Consider the following 20,681-nt stretch of genomic DNA (forward strand, 5'->3'; position numbering starts at 1 on the left):
ATATCAATAGATACTTAAGAATAAATCCATCTCTATTATATAGATTAAGCACCTTAAGTTTATCTAGAGATCAAGTTTCCCTTCTTATCTTTACCATCACCTTTAAATTTATCGTCACCCTTCTTATCACTATACCCTCCTCCCCTTTTTATTTTCTCCACCATCCTAGTTCACCCCATTATCATACTTTGTTTTCAGTTAGTTTGGGTGGTGGGGTGTTGTGGGTAGCAACTTAATAAAGTATGTAAAACTGCAAATCAATGAGATTTTTATTGAAATGTTATATATATATATATATATATATATATATATATATATATATATATATAATATAACATTGGGAAAAGAATCACTAATACAATTGTTTTTTTTCAATATGACCTTGTGATTGAAAGTTGTTTTTATGCACACATAGGGGGCATCTCCACATCTACTTGGATGATTTATTAAAGATTTGGAGAATTATTTGATGCAAATATGATGAGAATTAAATGTCAGTTCTACAATTATTATGCTAAATTTAAAATGAAAACATTTTAGAGATAACATTTGGATAATGTAGTATCAATTAAGATTCTACATTACACAAAATGTGATTTCTATCTTTAGTGGGAAAAATGGTAGCAACACAACTATGATACATGTGAAAGAAATGATAAAATCATTCCAATCAATGTATAATACCATGCTACATTTATGAAATAACTTCATATACAAGCTATACTTTATGGAAGTATTATATTCATAAATCTTAGAGCATGAAAGGACAATTTGGCTTTCACATCTTCATCAACTAGTTTGTCTAGACAGATAACTCAGTGAAAACATATTCTGTCCTAGAAGAATGGAGCCTTACTAACCATGAATGGAGCCTTTCCAACCATGACATAAAGTAGGATAACACTAGCTAACTATGTATCGACTTCACAACCTTGGTGTAGAGATCTCAATATACCACATAGTTTTCACATAATTTTTTTACTCTCATCATTGTATTCTTTTCATGTTCATTAATGGGTAGCCAAAAATATGACAAATCTTGTAAACCCTTCACGTCGTGGTCAATTTTCACTCCATTATGTCATTACACTTCAAATTCTTCTTGTTCTACTTAGAGAATTTCTAAAAATGATCATCCCCAACGACCACTAGTCTCTACTTGGCCCACACCAAAAAAATAAAATAAAATTGAATTTAAAATATTACATGGAAAAATAATCCAAAAAACGTCAATTTTAATCTTGATAATCCCTCTACAATATTGATCTTTTAATTTTATTTTTTCAAATTTCAAAAAAAATATGGAAAAAATATCACATATTTTACCATGATACCAAAAAGTTATTAACTATTTAATGAGATTTTATTTTAATCATGGCTCTACAATAAAATTAGCACACCTTCATTATATCATCCTAAAAATCTTTGGCCAAAAGACTTCTAATATTAGTAGATAGGTTTTCTTTATTCATATTTTACAATTTCTATTGGTGTCAGTGCACTAATTGCATTTATCAAATTTTTAATGTATATTGTATAAATCTTTTATGTTTTGAAATATTGAGTAGAAATTATGTTTTCAAGTGTTTAATTAGAATTAAAAAACATATTTTTGTATGATACTTTTTTATTATTATTTAAAATTTATTTTTAAATAGATCCAATAAAACACTCCATTTGTCTAGAATTCATAAATCAAACTTGCAGCGATTCCAAACAAACTTGACTAAGGAACTCCGAAAACATAGCACCAAACAAACTTGACTAAGGAACTCCGAAAACATAGCACAGTCATGGCCGTATATTTTGGAAATATATGTTTTATATGTCTCTTTATAACGTCAAGTTGTCCATTGAATATTAATGTGCTTTCAACACACACAGTAAACACATATATTACTTTTTTCTGAATAAATGAATTTTATATTTTAAAGCAAACGACCAGCAGTTCGTCATTTCACCAAAACCAAAAATAACATCGTCTGGGTAGACAAAGACGGACGACTTGCGGTCAATAAAGAAAAATCCGCAAAAAAAAAATTGACTTCACTTCAATACATGGTCATATTGACCATGTATTAGTATTAGTATTAGTATTAGTTAGTTGAAATGGACGATCTGAGTTAAACACACCACGTCTTACTTCAAATGGACCATTTGGGTTAAGTTAACACCACTTGACTCAACAAGAAAACGAAAATCCACCAAAATCCTTATCACTCCTTATGCCCTTAGGAAGGAATTTCACAAATCTAGTTCATATCCACAATTGCCCAAACCCTCTGAAATATTTTTGTAATTCCTTCATTTTATCGATCGCCCATCTGAGGAGCCGATGGCACCTTCCACGGATTTCATCCTCATCACCTCCACACTCATGCTCATCTTTCTTTCTGCAAACGCCCATCTTCTTCATCATTATCATGAGAAAAGTCGTGAACGACTGCAGGTCGATAGAGAAGCCCTGCAAGCATTCAAAACCTCCCTCACATATGATCCTTCTCACGCCTTGGCCAACTGGGATTTCGCTGCCAATCATGTCTGCAATTGGACTGGTGTCACCTGCAACCCTCACAAACTGCGCGTATCTGCCCTAAATCTCTACAACATGAGCCTGCAAGGGACTATACCTCCACATTTGGGCAATATCTCCTTTCTTGGCGTGTTGAACCTCAGTTTGAACAGTTTCTCTGGCACAATCCCGAACGAGCTGGGCAAGCTCCGTCGCTTAAAACGTCTGTTCCTCAGTCAGAATCACTTGATTTCGTCCATTCCAGAGGCTTTGAAAGATTGCACATCTCTTAGGCTGCTTGACCTGTCCTTCAATAATTTGGCAGGGACTATTCCGAGTGGTCTCGGCCAATTGCAAAACCTGCGAAATCTTTCACTGCACGGTAACGGATTGACTGGGAAAGTGCCCGAATCCTTGGGAAATTGTTCTGCGCTGGAAATTCTGCGTTTAAAATATAACTTCCTTAGCGGGACTATCCCTTCTCAGCTTGGCATGCTTGCTAGAATTAAAATTCTGTCTCTTGGAGCAAACCAGCTCAGTGGAGGAATCCCGCCTTCACTGCTTAATTGCACGGAGTTAAGCATCTTATATTTGGGAGACAACAGGCTTACTGGAGAAATCCCGTGGGAGATAGGGACCAGGCTCTCTAGAATTAAAACTCTGTCTCTTGCAGAAAACCAGCTCAGTGGAGGAATCCCGCCTTCACTGCTTAATTGCACGGAGTTACGCGAATTATATTTGGATGACAACAGGCTTACTGGAGAAATCCCGTGGGAGATAGGGACCAGGCTCTCTAGAATTAAAACTCTGTCTCTTGGAGAAAACCAGCTCAGTGGAGGAATGCCACCTTCGCTGCTTAATTCTACAGAGTTACGCGTAATAGGCTTGTTTGTCAACGGGCTTACTGGAGAAATCCCGTGGGAGATAGGTACAAAGCTCTCAAATTTAGAGATTCTGCTGCTCTGGGGAAACGAATTTAGAGGTACCATTCCGAAATCTTTAGGAAATTGCTCTCAGCTTTTATGGCTCGAACTCTCTCAAAATTTCTTAATGGGAGGCATACCTCTGGAATTTGGAAAGCTCCGTCTTCTACAGGATCTGTCAGTTTCTGATAATCATTTGTATAGTGAGGAATCCATTTCCATCTTTGGAGCACTTTCAAACTGCACCAATCTGCAAATACTCAATCTTTCCAACAATGATCTTAAGGGAGACTTGCCTGGAAGCATAGGCCGTCTTTCTCAAAATCTGCTTTATCTCTATTTGAGTGGGAATCGTTTCACTGGTAAGATACCCCAGGAGATGAGCAACCTCACCGGATTGATTCTGTTGCGTCTAGAGAACAATTTTCTCTCTGGAAGCCTTCCTTCTGCACTAGGAGGGCTGTCTACTCTTCAGCTGCTGGACCTCCACCGGAATAACTTGGAAGGTAATATACCCTATCAATTCAGTCAATTGAAAGCTCTGTATGAAGTGGACCTTTCTCAAAACGCGTTTTCTGGAGAAATTCATCATGTTTTTGCAAGTTTACAGCAGCTAAGAAGATTAAATCTCAGCTGTAACAAATTCAGTGGTAATATACCGGACAGTGATATAGGGAATTGTTCCAATCTCGAGCTTCTGGACCTCAGTTACAACCAGCTAAGCGGCGTGATGCCATCCAAAGTGGCTAGCCTTCATAACCTACAGTTCTACATTAATGTCTCACATAATGCGCTCACAGGAAGGGTGCCTGCCGAACTGGGAGGAATGCACATGGTTCTCGCAATTGATCTCTCTGACAATAATTTTTCAGGGAGCATACCCAGCCAATTAGTGAATTGTGCTGGACTTGACTACCTTAATCTTTCTCACAATTCATTGGAAGGCACCATTCCGACATCAATCGATCAAGTTAAAGGACTTCAAGATTTGGATCTCTCTTTCAATAAGCTTTCCGGTCCCCTGCCTACCTCTATAGAGAAATTACAGAAGCTTACGCACTTAAACTTGTCATACAATAACTTCACAGGAGAAGTACCATCCTCCGGAGCTTTCAGGAAACTGAATTTTACATCATTCTTAGGAAACAATGGACTCTGTGGCAGATGGATAGAGTTACCTCATTGTAAATTGACGACAAGGCACCATCATGATTCCAAAAGAAGGGTAGTTATCTTGGCCACATCGGTTGGTTTAACTTTGCTATTGGTATTTTGCCTAGCCTTCATGGTTTTGATATATTTTCGTAGCAGAAAGTCTGCATTGTTGGAAACTATTTCAGCGAGATTAGGGAGGACGCTGGGGGAGCCAACTCCGCGAGACGAAGATTGTAAGTGAGGAAGAGGTGAACAGAGCAACTAATGGTTTCAGCCCGGATAACCTAGTAGGGCGTGGCGGCCATGGGTCAGTGTATAAGGGCGTATTAGACAACGCCACAATCGTTGCTGTGAAAGTTATACAGTCTGCCACATCAGGGGGTGCATACAAGAGACTCATAAAAGAATGCAAGACGTTGGGAAGAGTCCGCCATCGGAATCTGGTGAGAATGGTGGGCGTATGCTCAAGTTTGCAGGTCAAATCTTTGATTATGGAGTTCATGTCGCAGGGAAACCTGGATAAGCATTTGCATTGTAGGGAAAATAATTGCAGGTTGGATCTGAAAAGACGGCTTAGCATTGTGAAGGACGTGGCCCATGGAATGGCATACCTTCACCATTACTGTTCTCCGGCCATTGTTCATTGTGATCTGAAACCTTCCAACGTTTTACTGGATGAGACGATGACGGCTCATGTTGGAGATTTCGGTATTTCACGCCTCATCAACGATTCAACAGTAGCAGCCTCAGGGGACACCTCCAGTCATGTGATCGGGTCTGTTGGTTACATTGCACCAGGTAAATACTATTGATACACTAGATTGGTTAAGCAATGTTGTATATGGGAAATATTTGAGTCAGTGATAAAGGTTTTATATATAAATGCTCATATGGGATTATATGTGAGTCGCTAAAAAATGTTTTACATGTATAAAATTGATTACAGAATATGGTACAGGAGGGCGCCCGTCCATGAAAGGGGACGTATACAGCTACGGCATCTTGGTACTGGAAATGATAACGGGAAAGAAGCCCACAGATGCAGTGTTATCAGAAGAAGGGCAATCGTTGCAGAGTTGGGTGGGCGATGCATTCCCCGACAGATTGTTGGAGGTGATTGACAGGGCTTTGGTGGAGGAGATTAGAATGGAAGAAGGGGATGAAGAACATGATGTAAGTGAATTTATGGGGCATGGAATTGTTGTGCTGTTGGCGAAGATAGGTGTGATGTGTAGCAAAGAGGATCCTCATGAACGACCGACTCTTCGAGAGGTTGAGGCATCGCTAGAGCAGCTAGTCGCCAAAATCCAAAAGAATTCAGAAAATGAGTTGAACCGCCTCGGAGAGGTGACTGACGAAGCCATTTCTGAATCTGATTAGGGCATGTTGTGGAAGAAAATGATGAGATTTTCTGAATCTGATTAGGGCATGTTGTGGAAGAAAATGATGCCATTACGCTGCTCCTTTTAATGGTTAGTACATATATGTGGAGGAAAATGATTAGTGGTCAGCACATATATTTGGAGGAAAATGATTAGTTTAGACTAGATAATTAGTTTTGTATTTTCATTTGTTGTAAGTGTGGTTATAGGTTTTTAGAAGCAGTTAATTACATCCAGTTAGATTAGATATAGTTAAATCCAGAGATATTTTCAAGTTAATTAATTTTTTATATTCTTATGTGGGAAGAGATTTTTTCAGGTAATTAATAATGTAATTAAAATATTTTTCTATATTAAAATAACATATATTATTATTTAATTAATATAAATGTGTTTATATAGTCAAAATAAAATTTTTATTTTAAAATAATTTATATTATTATTTAATTAATATAAATGTGTTTTTTAATTTTTTAATTCAATATAATTATTTTTTTAATCAATTTTTTTCTATATGAAATCTTGTTTTAATATAGGAAATAAACAACATACAATTTTTTTGGAAGATCTCTTTATAAATTAAAATATTTTTTTAATCTTTAAAAATAATGATTATTGTTTAAGATATTTTTTTTAGTGGTTCAGAGTAATAATCATAGAATACAATTTATAATATTAAGTGAAAAGAGATTATATTGAAAACAATTTTATAAATAGTTTAAATTAGTCCATTTTCTTATTATTATCATATATTTTTATTTTTATTTTTAACTTTATTATTATCATGTTTTTTATTTTTATTTTTATGTTTTTAAGAATACTTGTTATTAAATAGAATTTATAGTAAACTAAAATTATGTATTCATTTTGGGATTTATGTATAGTTAATGGTTTAGGATTTGTTTTTTATTAGCTTATTTTATAAATAAAATTGATATGCTATTTTTTCCTTTTTTGTTATATAAAGATTTAATATAATTATAAAATTCTATAATGATGTAATTTTGACAAGTTGCCAAGGGCTAATTCATGTATGATGATAGCTTAGACCATCATTTCCAAAGTTATATTGACAATTTAATAGCGGCCTATAAATTGTATTTCAATATTACTAGTTATTTTACACATTAGTATTACAATTGGTGGATATCATCATACTTTGGACCACCATAAGTGGGATACTCAACAGTGCAATCATGGATTGACATTTGATTTATTAAACACTGGAATATTATTTATGCATTCTAAATATGTATATTGATTCGTTAAATATTTTTTGTTTTATTCTTGGCAATAATGCATTTATTCTAGACTTAAGGAACCCTCAATCTTGTCTATTTGGATTTATTCCTAATGTTCGTCAATACTTGGTGAAACCAAAGATAGCATGCTCAATTTACGTATTGTTGGTAGATTGTTTGCAAGGTTTACAACATTGATGAATGTTGTCTACAAATTCCTGTGACATTTATTGATCTAATTATGATGGTTTGTCTATGATTCGTGGTAGTTTTCCCATGTCTTTGAAAAAAATTATATAGTTGCAACTAAATATGAAATTGATATTTTATGAGAAATGCTCACACAAATGGCTCTCAATTTACACAAAAATTTCAATCCCTATACTCCTAATCCCATTAATGAAAGTGTAATGAATATGGTTGCTTTCTTCTTGGAATACTTCGAGTGATTCTCCTTGTAAAGGATGTAATGTTTCATTTATAGGAACCTTAAAGGATCCATGTATAGTAGTTGCTTCTATGTTGAAAGTGTTATCACTTAGAACTAAAATTGATATATGTAACTTTTCATCCTAGCCCGATGACAAAGGTCAGTGCTAGTTTATTTTTGTTTTAATTTTCTGCCCTTAGAATCTGAAGTTTTGAAGAGTTTTTGAGTCAAGTTATTCTCAACTCCCATTGGTTCCCCTCCATCTACCATTGTTTTATAGCCACCTGTTATCTTATGTCAGTCACCGTGCCTTTTTGTAGTTTCGCAGCGCAATTCTGATTAGGCAGTTTCGCAGCGCATCATTCAAATTTAAAACTCACAGCGCTGCGAAATCATGGATTCGTACATTTCGCAGCGAATCTTTCTCGAAATGTCAAATCCGTTAGGTGATTCATAGGCCGTGTCTTCTCATGTCAGCTGACATACCCCTCTTATCACATTTCACCACTCATTGCCACTATCACCACCACTAGATCTGTTGATACGCATGAATCATCATTTCCAAGAAAGACCACCGTGCATAAATCTTAATGATGGTCTTAAGTCTTGCATGAATGACAAATTTGCACGATTACAACTTGAAAGATTTTAAACGGCAAAATTTAAAATTCAACTGCAAAGATAATCGAGCGAGGTTGATAATCAAGCGAGGCTGAATTCAAATAGAAGCTGAATCACAATTCCAACCGGAGCTGGTAGTCATTGTTTGCAAAGATTTGGAAGAATCAATGGAGAAAAAGGAGCACAGATCCGGAAAATGTCTAAGGACTGAGCCTGAAGGCTTAGATATAACGCTGAGAAATAAAGAGGTGGAGAAAGCATTTAAAAAGGTCGGGCGCTGGAATTTTTGCAAAAAGTTACAAGGAGGACACGCACAGGTAACTAAAGAATTTGCACTTAACTTCACAGGCTTGAATTCAAAAGTAGCCATGATAGAATTGCAGGTTTCGCCAGAAGTGATATCTACTGTGACAGAGATCCCACGAGGACAAGAGCAATGGTTTAAAAATTTCAAGTTTGACATGAATCCTTGCAAGGAGTTTTTGAAAGATGAATTTGTAAATGAAGATTTAAGTAAGGCAGTTCCCAGGAGTTATGTCAAAGAATATTATGCTCATTTACTCACCTGCATACAGAAATATCTGACTTGTGAAGGAAGGTATAACAAGGTTTACTCTTACCATTTTAAACTCCTTTTGCATTTCACCAGGAAGGTCTCCATAGACTTACCTTTTAATCTTTTCCGTAGTTTGAGTAAGATGTGTGATAAGGTACAGCTGAGGAAAGAGGATTGTGAAACCTCTTTGTTTCATCATGGTTTGATCAAACTACTGGTTTTAGATGGGCTCCAAAAGATAGACAGAGATTGGAATTCATTCATTTTTATGGCTGGCTTCAAAAGCCAGACTGGCCTCACTCCTCCACCTGCTAAAGATTTTACAATAGCTGAGCTCCAAACAGAAGCAAGAGCTAAAAGAGTTCCACATTCACAAGTAAGAAAACAAGTGAAGCCACTCATCATCCAAGATCAACCTCAGCAATCAACTAAGGAAAAAGCTCATGGTAAAAATACTGTACCTGAAACAAGCACATCTGAAGTAGTCTCAAGGATAAGAACAAGAAGCCAGATGAGTAAGGAAAAAGGTAAAGCTATAACAGTCGAAGAAAGTCCAGTGTCCAAGGGAAGTTTAAATGCCTTATTACAGGCTATTGACTTTGAGCAGTGTCTACCAGTTCAAATTGAGTTGATACAGTCAGAACAAGAAAGCACCAAGAAAGCCAAGGCCTCAAAAAGGCTTAAATTTGATGAGCCAGCTGAAGATTTTGTTTTTAAACCTAGAAGACCTATGACAAGGAGATTCCAACAAGTACAGGAAGCACTGTCAAGAACAAAGGAAACAAGGGAAGGGACACAACGTTGGCAAAAGAAAAACACAGGCAAAACAGTCATCACATCTAAAGAAGATAATATAGCAGACCTGAAGAGCCAATTAGAATCAGTTAAGCATGAGATTGCAAAATTGAAGAAAGCTGCTAGAAGACACGCAGTCATACAAGCAAACTATTATAAAACTCTATGGAAAGGGAATGCAACTGTAGAAGCCCAGATGAATTCAGTGGTTGATGGCCATTCACAATTTCACACCTGGACAGTACCAGCAATCAAAGAAGCCAAGTACATCAGAAGGATCAATATGCAACTGAGAGCTGGGAATAAGGTTATGAAGAAACAAATTGAAGATCTGAAGGCACAGCTAAGCCAGCTTAAAGGACCTGCTAAATGAGTTTTCATTTCAAGTAAGATTCTATTTCAAAATTTTGATAAGTATGCTTGATCTTATCTTTCTGAAGAAATCTAAATCCCTATTCGGCCTTTGGAAAGTCTAAAGAAGTTTTTGGCAATCAAGCACTTGGTTAATAAAGGACTCAGGTTAAAAACAAGTTGTTTTAAATAACTCAGTAATTTTGTAGCGCGCTACAAAACTGCTGAAAGTGATGATTTCAACGTAAATCAAGCAGTCTTGAAGTTGAAGCGGGAAAATTTTGAAGGACAGTTGTATACAACGAGAACACCTGAAGTTACAACAGCTAATCAGACTAGAACAAGTGGAAACAAATAGTTTGAATCAAAAAGTGGCATTTTGTCATATCATAAGGAAATTGAAGCATGTATCAGACAGCTTGAATACGTTTTCCTTTTTGTTTTCGAAACAGTGGATGACACATCATCAAATCAGGTTTCATAACAGCGGACAACACATCAAAACGTGGCCACCATCATATTTTGAGGGACAACAATTAAAAAACCGACTTATGAAGATTCGAAGATCATAAAGCCGAGAAGCAAGGATAGTCTCCTAATTTTTCTGGACAGTGAAGAAGATACAACATCCAAGGCTAAAATGGAGCATTAAACACCCATCTCAGCCAAACTGAAAGAGAACCAGATGTCATAGAAAGGAATCATCCTAATTTAAGCCATCATGCATGTAATATGGAGTTAGAGTCATAGTTGATTTAGATCTCTAAAAAAACTCTAGTCAACACTTTGTTGTATTTATTAAGTAGTTAGAGTTTAAGAGTTGTCAGTAATAGAAGTAGTTTTCGAATTCCCCTCATGCTTGAGGAGGAATCTCGATCAGTTAGAATAAGAGTTCTATATATAGCTGAAACAACAATGTAATCAGGGTTGGAAACTTTATGGAAAAGCTTGTATTTGGCCTATGTAAGACTCATTTTCAATAATACATGCTTGACTTTACTTCTCAGGATTCATGAAGAATTTTTTATGTTCAGAATATGTGATGTTGTCCTTTTCTTAATTCTTACAGTGGTATGGATGTATAATCACTCAGAATTCACTAAATGTGCTCTGACTTCCTGTATACTTTTATAAACTGTGTGGTCCCATATGAGTTTATGTTCTGAATGTTTAAATGCTGAATGCCCTGACTTCCATGTAAGGTTGAGTTCATTATTATATTGAGGTGTTGTTGACTCCATAAGCCCAATGGATAGTTGTTTAATGTGTTTCCACCATTCATATTTTCCACAGTTGTTCTATAAGAGTTAGCCATCTTATCTTTATTCAAAATCATTAATCCATCAAGAGAGATCCCTCTCAGGTTGAGGAGGCTAAGCCTCAGCCTAAAGTAGGTTTGAAATAGTTACTTAGAGTCAACCTGACCAGCAGTCTATCAGGGTTTGATTTTGAGATAACAGAAAGCTACAACCCCTATCAAGGAAAGGAGTCGTATTGGTTTGCATCCATTCAGTTCTTGAGTAAGTAATGTAGCTCATAAGTTAGGATTTTCCAGTGTCTATTATTTTTTGGATGATCATATTTAGGAGTTGTTCTTTTTTACTTGTTGATAATATTGTAGAAGTATGTCAATGTAATTACTCTACCTTTTACCCCTTGGATCTATTCAATTCAAATATGTATAAGCTGTAAATAAGTTATTATGATGATGGGAGTCAAACCGTATGAGCTTAAATAAATGAACCCTTGTGTAATTCATATAAATATTTCATGTCAATTCCTAGTGTATAGCTCAAGCCCAAGGCCCAATCCATGAGTGGCTACAAATCTAATTCAACTAAACATGTTTTTTATGTACCATGTGGTAGTGCATACCACGATGTACTCAACCTATGTAAATATTATTTCAAAATGTAATATAACTTGGTCCAACATTGCTATGGAGACAACATGAAAATGGTTATGGTTTCACTAGCGGGGAAGAGGAAAGGAGGCCCAAGGGCAGGGGTATACAACAATGAGCATCAATCACCATGCACACGCTCGAGGATAGTGTTTTCTTTGATTTCATTGCATTGTGGCCTATTGATCTCATCCAATCCAATCATTTTCGATTGTCATTGAGTTTCATTGCTAGCCTACAAAAAATAAACTTAAAATGTATCAATGACCCTCAATTCTTTCTTAATCGTGACATTGAGCGCTGACTCTATTGATTATTCATGGACCATACAAAAACATAACCTACTATCTTTGATAAATGTAACCATTTAGATTCACGTCAACACTCATTTTCCCATGTTGAGGGCATCCTACTTATGCCAAAGGCATTCGTAAAACAATATTCTAAACATCATACTTTTTGAATTTTTCCTAACTACCTTTTTTCTGATAACTTTTACCCAAAATCTAGCTAGAAATTAAAACGAATTGGTGGTTTCTCAAATATGAGTTGTTGAGATTGACAAGTCAGGTGTGATAGGTTTTTTCAAGGTATTGAATCTGTTAATGAATTCAAAAATGCAATTTAAGCAATGGAAATTAAAACCTAACCAACCACTACTTAGTCAAATTTCGATGATGTACTATAAAAGGTTTAAAAAGTAGAATGTTTAGAATTTTTCATTTCTAAAGGGCATATTCTTCTCCAAGTTTTCATCATTTTCTAATGCCATATGGAACATTTCCATCTATGTTTGTCAATACTTGGTGGAAGCAAAGATAGTACGCTCAATTTACCTTGTTGTTAGTAGATTGTTTGCGAGTTTACAACATTGATGAATGTTGTCTACAAATTATCACTTTTATTGATCTAACTATGATGGTTTTGTCTATGATTGGTGGTAGTTCACCTATTTATTTGAAAAAAATATAGAGTGAAAACTAAATATGAAATTGATATTTTATGAAAAAGGCTCACACAGACGACTCTCAACTTACATAAAAATTTCAATCCTTATATTGCTAATCCCATTAATGAAAAGGTAATGAATATGTTTGGTTTCTTCTTGGAATAATGATTCTCCTTGTAAAGGATGTACAATGTTTCCTTTATAGGAATCTTAAGGAATGCATGTTATGAAACCAACTCACAAAAAGATAGAAAAGACAAATCAACGACTTCAAAATCAGCCTCTTCGAGGGGGCAACCTCCTTTACATTACACAAATGAACAATTCTTGGATGATACAAATGACAATACCTCCTTTCTATATATATGAGTCTAAGTGGTCCCAATATAATCAGAGCCTACAAAACAATAATATTGTAGGGACACAAAAATAACAATAGTGGGCTTTTATGGGCACAATAATAACAACATGGGGACTACATGGGCACAACAATACCATAATGGGGTTGCACTAATAACAATAAGGGGATACACTAGTAGTATAGGGACCTAAGATGCCCCTCTCCTTCAAAAAGTGTTGTCCTCGAAGCTTGAGTAGTTCTAGATGCTTCTGTATAAAATTATCATCCTCTCATGTGGAATCTTCAGCGGGTAAGTTCTTCCACTTGATGAGATACTCTGAAATTGATCGATTTCATAGTTGTCGGGTTCTTGCTTCCGTGACTTCTTCAGGTTCAAATATGATTTTTCCTTCCTCGTCAAGTTCCAACAATATTGTTTGAACTGGGACCTTGTCACCTATAACCTTCTTTAAGCATGAAACATGGAAAATTGGGGGCACTCGGGAAGATACAAGAAGCTCCAATTTGTATGCCATAGTACCAATCTTTTGCATCACTTTATAAGGACCATAGTACTTTGGTGATAATTTATTATCCTTCTTAGCTTGCTTGAGGGACATTTGTTTGTATGGTTGTAGTCGTAAAAATACCCAGTCATCTATGTCAAAACTTCTTTCACTGTGATGTTGATCTCCCTATTGTTTCATTCAATTTTGCGCGAAAGTGAGGTTATCATTTTTCTTCTTGATATGTCCTTCTATCTTGAGAGTTTGAGGAGTGGTAATTCCTTCCAATGAATTACAAGATATGGTCGGATTCATTTCTTCTTTCTCTAGGGTTGGTTCCTGGTGTATATCCTCTTCTTTTGATGTTTCTTGATCCTTTTCTTCCTCCTCTTCACAATCAATGTAAAATAATTTCTTCTCAACACACTTATGACCTTTAGTATGTTTGCTATCACAATTGTAACAAAGGCCATTTTCTCCTTTTTCTTCCAATTGCTGTGGTGTTAACCTTGTAGGTTGTGGAAGGCTCAGAGCAACAACACTTCCATCTTTATAATTGTGAGTGGTAGGATTTCTTCTTTCCATAATTTTGCTTTCAATTTTTCTTGCCAACCTGAATGCCTGCTCCAATGAATCAGGTTCCCAAAGATGAATCTCATGTTGAATGTTATCCTTTAAAATCCCTATGAAGACATCAATCTTCTACTTATCTGGAATATCATTTACCTTTATATTCAATTTTTGGAAGTCCTCAATGTGCTCTTCCATTGAACCCTTTTGTTTGAGATTTACCAATTGGATAAAAAATGTGCTGCTTTTTGTATTCTCATAATGTGCTATCATTTCCTCAGTGAAAATTTACCAAGTGACAAGTGGTTTACAAGAACAAAGCCCTTTATACTGTAAAAATTGATTCGGTTCTAAATAGAAAGATGTAATACATACCTTTTGTAATAGTTGCACATCATGTAGATCAAAATATTTCTCCATCTGTAGTATCCATGTTATGGGATCCTTGCCATCAAACTTCCTCATATCAATCTTTGGAATGTGGTGGGTTTTCAATCCACTGTTAGATTCTATGAAATCATGAGTAACATTTTTTTTTTCTCATCGTGAGTTTCCTCTACTACCTTTTCGTCATTAGGAGGCCTTTCTTGTAGCAATTGTGTCCCACCTTCCTTCAAACCTTCCATATATTTCTTAAAATATTCCATGTATTTCTTCAAATATGCTCCCATACCATCAATATTAGCTTCCATGACACATATAAAACTATTTATCTTTGCTTCAATCACATTCTTTAAATCATCTATCCAATTTGGGTTACTAGGTGTTTCTATTTTCTTGATTCGAGTCATTATTTTTCTTGCTTTTAGGAACTCAATATTTAAACGACTGTAACTCTATAATTTCATAACTTAAAGTTCTGAAATTGTATCCTATGGTAGCTCTCTAAGTCCTCTTTCTAACCCCACCAGTCTAATCGATATTGGATTCTTCAATAAAGAGTTATGCTAAATCTCCTACGATGACCCGATTATAGACTCGTTCAGTAGAGCGAACTTGTACGACCTGCCACGTGTCACTGTTTCGACCTTCGGACCATAACAACATACACCGAAAATTAAAATCCATCCTCTTTCGGTAACTTCTTACGAAATTTCAATCTTATGCTCAGAGAGAAAGTTATGATGAGTTTCCCATGGTCACCTGTTTGGAATGTAATTCGGGAGTCTGCAAAAACCCTAAATGTCTTGGACCGTATCTCTGAAAATATAGAGAAACAAGATTTGAAATTTGGACCCGAGCTTCACCAATATTTCAGCTCAAACGGGTTATAATTTCAATTTCTGAACCTTCACAGAAAAATATTATAGCGAAAATTCCACAATAACCTGTTTGAGATGGAATTCTGGAGTTTGCAAAAACCCTAACTTCCTTAGATCATATCTTCGAAAATATAACGAGACAATATATGAAATTTGGACCCGACGTTCATAACGATTTTGGATCAAATGGTTTTTTTTTAGCTTCTAAAACTTCGTAGAGAAAAATTTATAGCAAAAATGCCACGATGACTTGTTTGGAGTAGCGAAACCCTAGAATCCAAAGCTCTGATACCAAATGTTATGAAACCAGCTCACAAAAAGATAGAAAAGATAGATCAACGACTTCAAACTCAAATGAGCAATTCTTGGATGATACATATAACAATACCTCCTTTCTATATATAGGAGTCTAAGTCATCCCAATATAATCAGAGCCTACATAACAAAAATATTGTAGGGACACAACAATAATAATAGTGGGCTTCTATGGGGCACAATAATAACAACATGGGGTCTACATGGGCACAACAATACCATAAGGGGGTTGCACTAATAACAATAAGGGGTTACACTAGTAGTATAGGGATCTAACAATGCATATATAGTAGTTTCTTCTATGTTGAAAGCTACAACTCCTATCAAGGCAAGGAGTAGTATTGGTATGTGTCCCATTGGGTACTTGAGCAAGTAATGTAGCTCATACGTAAGGATTTTCCAATGTCTATTATTCTTGGATGATCATCTGTAGGTGTCGTTCTTTTCTCCTTGTTTATCATATTATAGGAGTATCTCAATGCTTATAATCTAGCTTTGGCCCCTTGGATCTATTTAATTAAATTATGTATAAATTATAAATAAGTCATGATGATGAGGGTCAACGCATATGATCTTAAATATGTGAAAGTCATGTAAATATTTCCTATCAATTCCTAGTGTATAGCACAAGGCCAATTCCCAACTCGTGAGTGGTTAGGAATCTAATTGTGCTAAACACGTTTTCTATGTACCATGTGGTTGTACCTTCCAATATTTACTCAATATATGTAAATATTATTTCAAAATGCAATATAACACGGTCCAATATGGCTATGAAGAGGACATGAAAAGAGTTATGGGGAGAACTAGGGGAAGAGGAAAGGAGGCCCAAGGGCAAGGGTTTATAGCAACATGAGCATCAAGCACCATGCATATGCCTGAGGATACTGTTTTATGTAATTTCATTAACTATGGCCTATTGATCTCATCCAATCCAGTGATTTTCAATTCTCATTGAGTTGTATTGCTGACACAAAAAATGACCTTAAAATATATTGATGACCCTCAATTCCTTCTTAATTGTGACATTCAGTGAAGCCTCTATTGATTATTCGTGGACCATCCAAAAACTTGACCTCTTACCTTTGATAATTGTAACCATTTGGATTCACGTAGGAAATCCCTTTCCCATGTTGAGGGTATCCTACTTACACCAAAGGAATTTGTAAAGAAATAGTCTAAACATTTTATTTACTGAATTTTTCCTCAGTACTTTTTTCTGATTGCTTTTACCCAAAACCCGACTAGAAATTTAATCGAATTGGCGGTTTTTTTGTAACGATGGAAACAGTTCCTGGCTACAAAGGGACTAGTGCCCAAGACATTTACAAGATTTATAAAATAAAATAAAATATAGGGTCGAAGAAATATACCATGAGGATAACAATGAGTGATCTAATTCTGAAACCTATCTTTACAACCGGATTAGCCAAGATAAGTAAGGGTTGCAGAGCTTAGGGTGTCAATAGATTATTAGAAGCAGATGGAGAAAACAAGACTTAATCATTAAGGCACTTAAGAATCTCAACCTTTTTCCTTGTATGGTAAATGATGCAAAGAACAAGAATGATGGGTGAATGCTTGGTATGGTGGAGTTCCCATTAAGGGATTGAAACCAAAAATATGAGTTCCATTAATTCTAGGAAAATTCATAAAATTTATTTGAATCAACCTGATGCTTCATTACACTCATATTAGTGGAATAAAAACATTAATGAATGATACAAACATAAGAAGAAAATATTTCTGCAATTACCACACGAATTGGAATCAAAACTGGTATTTATTTTTAAGTTTCTAAGAGATGCCTTCATTACACTCCAAACCCCTACTTTTTACTCATTTCTGATTTTTTGCCTCTCCCCCTGCGACTGATTGTCTCAATCAGTTTCAAAAACAAATTCTTGAAACAATTATAAAAATGATTTTTTTGAAGTGTTTGGAAATAATAAAATTACAAGAAATATTAATTTAATATCATATATATTAAATATGACCCCTTGTTAAAAATAAAACTTTGGCCCTTTTAAAAACAAATCACAATACAAACATATATCGGCATTCTAATTAAAACAAAAATATTAAATATGTCCATGTCTGATCTTTGTCACACGCCATGTGGAGATGACCTAGATGTATGGAGACCTTGGTGGCAGTGGAAAACTATGTGCGAGTCCCAGATTCGTTGTGCGTATATCATCAAAACTCTTAGTGGTTTTATAAAACCAAAAACCATTTTGCACCACCCTTCTTCATGGTTTTGGAAAAATGAGGTAGGGGTGGTGCAATAAATCTGGACCGTCCATTAATCGTATTGTTGGTTTTGCAATACCATTTTGTGAAACCTTGAGTCTTGTTAAACTTTGGATATGTAGACCCATCAAAATTTGGTCATCTAGAAAAGGAATATAATAAACATTGATTTCTTTTGGTACTCACACAAAATTTAACTAATTTTTGTCAACTCATGATGCTTCAAACTCTTCATCTAGGCAACATCCACCAAATTATTATGATTTTTCAACTGAGCCCATGTTGGCCAATACTATATTTCAGAGTTTTGGAATTTCCTTTAAAACCAAAACATGAACATCTTGAAGTTGAGATAAATTCACTAGAAAAACATTATCATCACTAATTTGAGTGCCAACATGGTCACCTATCTCAAACTCCTCATAAAACTGCAACAAATTCATTAGTTATGCATAGAGCTTCTCTTTTGACTGCTAACTGTTTGGTTAAAGCCTAAGGTATGATCTATAGTTGGTGAAACATTACAGATACATGAATCAAGATAAGCATTGATCATACCAATCTTCCACACAAAGAATGTATGGTCCTTTAAAATATTAGTGACCTTCAAGATTGACTCAAACCCGGAAAAAGTAGAAGTGACAATCTCTGTCTGACCCACTGAGCTCTTTCTCAAGGAGGATTCATGCCCAAACAAAGGAAACTTTCGATCGTAGGATTCCAGTTTAGAGAATGGCCTAGAAAATGTTGCAAGTAAAACTTTTACCCCTTATAGGATGCATGTCTCCATCTCGTTCAATAGTTATAAGAGACTCAAACCGTTGTTTAGCTACGAGAAAAGTACCACGTGCACTTGTCTTTTTCTTCATAAGTGTCGAAGCTTGAGAATCTCACTAGTCCCATGCATCCTTCTGTTTATCCAGCTAGGCTTGAATCGCAAGCTCTCTGCTTCTCTCCAAGAAAGGTTTCCCTACACTTTTTGATAGCCATTTCAGGTGACACTTTCCATTTAGTGATTTCTTCAACATTTGCATAGTAGGATATCTCAAGTTCTAATAAAGAAGCCCTTTGCATTTCAATGTTAGCCAATTGTCCGGGTGCCACATCAGCAACTCCTCTTTTTTGTGAAAGTGAACCAAATGCCTCCATAATTGTAGGGTTGTGGGAAATAATTGATCTTATTGATTCTATAATTGGACATCCAACTAGGTGACCCACTAGTCTACGAATTTCATTTAAGTAAGCTTGAAAGCTCAAATTCCTATCTTCATCTACATAAGCCATTATATCCCACCATCCTAATCCATGTCAGATTGAATCTGTTATACTCATTCGTTGAACTTAATTCACAATTCCTAAAATAAGCATACATTTTCCAACTTGCTCCTCCAAATTAGGTAAACACCATTTCCAATTTTGATATCCTTTATATTCTCCCGGACCTACTGTAATTCACTCTATCAAATAATTACATGTACTAAATATCTTGCCTTTCATCTTGTTGTATAGAGCAACTTTGTAGAACAGTTAATACCTTGACCTTCCACGACTGCAAAATTGCACTAGTTACATGCATATTTGTTTACATTATATATGGACAACACATTGGAAGGCATTGTGTAAGATGGTAAATGTAAAGGGTATATTGTTGCCTCATAGATGTGGGATATTTGTTTTGAAAACAAATATCCCACATCTATGAGGCAACAATATACCCTTTACATTTACCATCTTACACAATGCCTTCCAATGTGTTGTCCATATATAATGTTACTTCCACTTGGCCTTGGGCCCTTGCCTTGGTGTCTTATATGGGTTATGGTTGTAGATTGGTGGACTTTGGTTGGAGATTGGGAAAAAACCCAATAAAATTAAAATCTCAGCAAAAAATTAAAAAGAAATTTGTCACGTGGTATCAAGCCCCAATGAAAATGTTGTCCTCCCTATGAGATAGAAAACATTCAATGAGTTTATCTTGAAAAATCTTTATTATTTTTTCCTAGTAGGATTTGGCTACAGCAGGTTTCACAAATATGAGTTGTTACAATTACATAAGTCAGGCATGCTAGGGGTTTTTCAAGGCATTGTTCCCTTAATGCATTCAAAAATACAATTTAAGAAATGGAAATTCCAATCTAACCAACCACTACTTAGTCAAATTTCAATGATGATTACTAGAAAAGGTTTAAAAGTAGAATGATTAGAATTGTTCATTCCAAAAGGGCCTGTTCTTCTCCAATATTTCATCATTTTCTAATTCCCTATGGAACATTTCCATGTGTCCTTTTTCTATAACCTATTACAACCCACCACACATCACCGATATGAAGCACCCTCAAAGATTTGATTGGTGGATGTTTGATGAACTGTTGCATCATTGTTTCCCATGTTTGACCTACTAAACTTTCCTTCTACTTAGTGAAATACGTTTCACGGTTTCTTTATTAAAACATATAGGATTTGCACCTACTATTTGTGAATAATTGAAAATTGGGCATTGCAAAGGGGATATATATAGGTGGGATTCATATTTTTCATATTAAATTATGTGTTTACAATTTGCATAATTTTTCCCTCATGGAAGTTTATTTATTTAATCTTGATGTTGCACAAGGAA

At 35.3% G+C, this 20,681-nt stretch overlaps 1 protein-coding gene across 1 annotated transcript; it reads left to right on the forward strand.

Moving 5' to 3' along the window:
* Nucleotides 1–2,335: 2,335 nt before the first annotated feature.
* On the forward strand, nucleotides 2,336–6,230 carry LOC149162271 (uncharacterized). Its single transcript, XM_089435137.1, is given in 3 exon segments — nucleotides 2,336–4,796; nucleotides 4,798–5,388; nucleotides 5,537–6,230. Coding segments are annotated over 3 exon segments (3,486 nt in total). The 3' UTR covers nucleotides 5,971–6,230.
* Nucleotides 6,231–20,681: the final 14,451 nt, after the last annotated feature.

Source organism: Pinus tabuliformis, chromosome 5_2, assembly GCF_031772625.1.
Source record: "Pinus tabuliformis cultivar Carrire ecotype Pingquan chromosome 5_2, CPIR1, whole genome shotgun sequence".
Classification (NCBI taxonomy): domain Eukaryota; kingdom Viridiplantae; phylum Streptophyta; class Pinopsida; order Pinales; family Pinaceae; genus Pinus; species Pinus tabuliformis.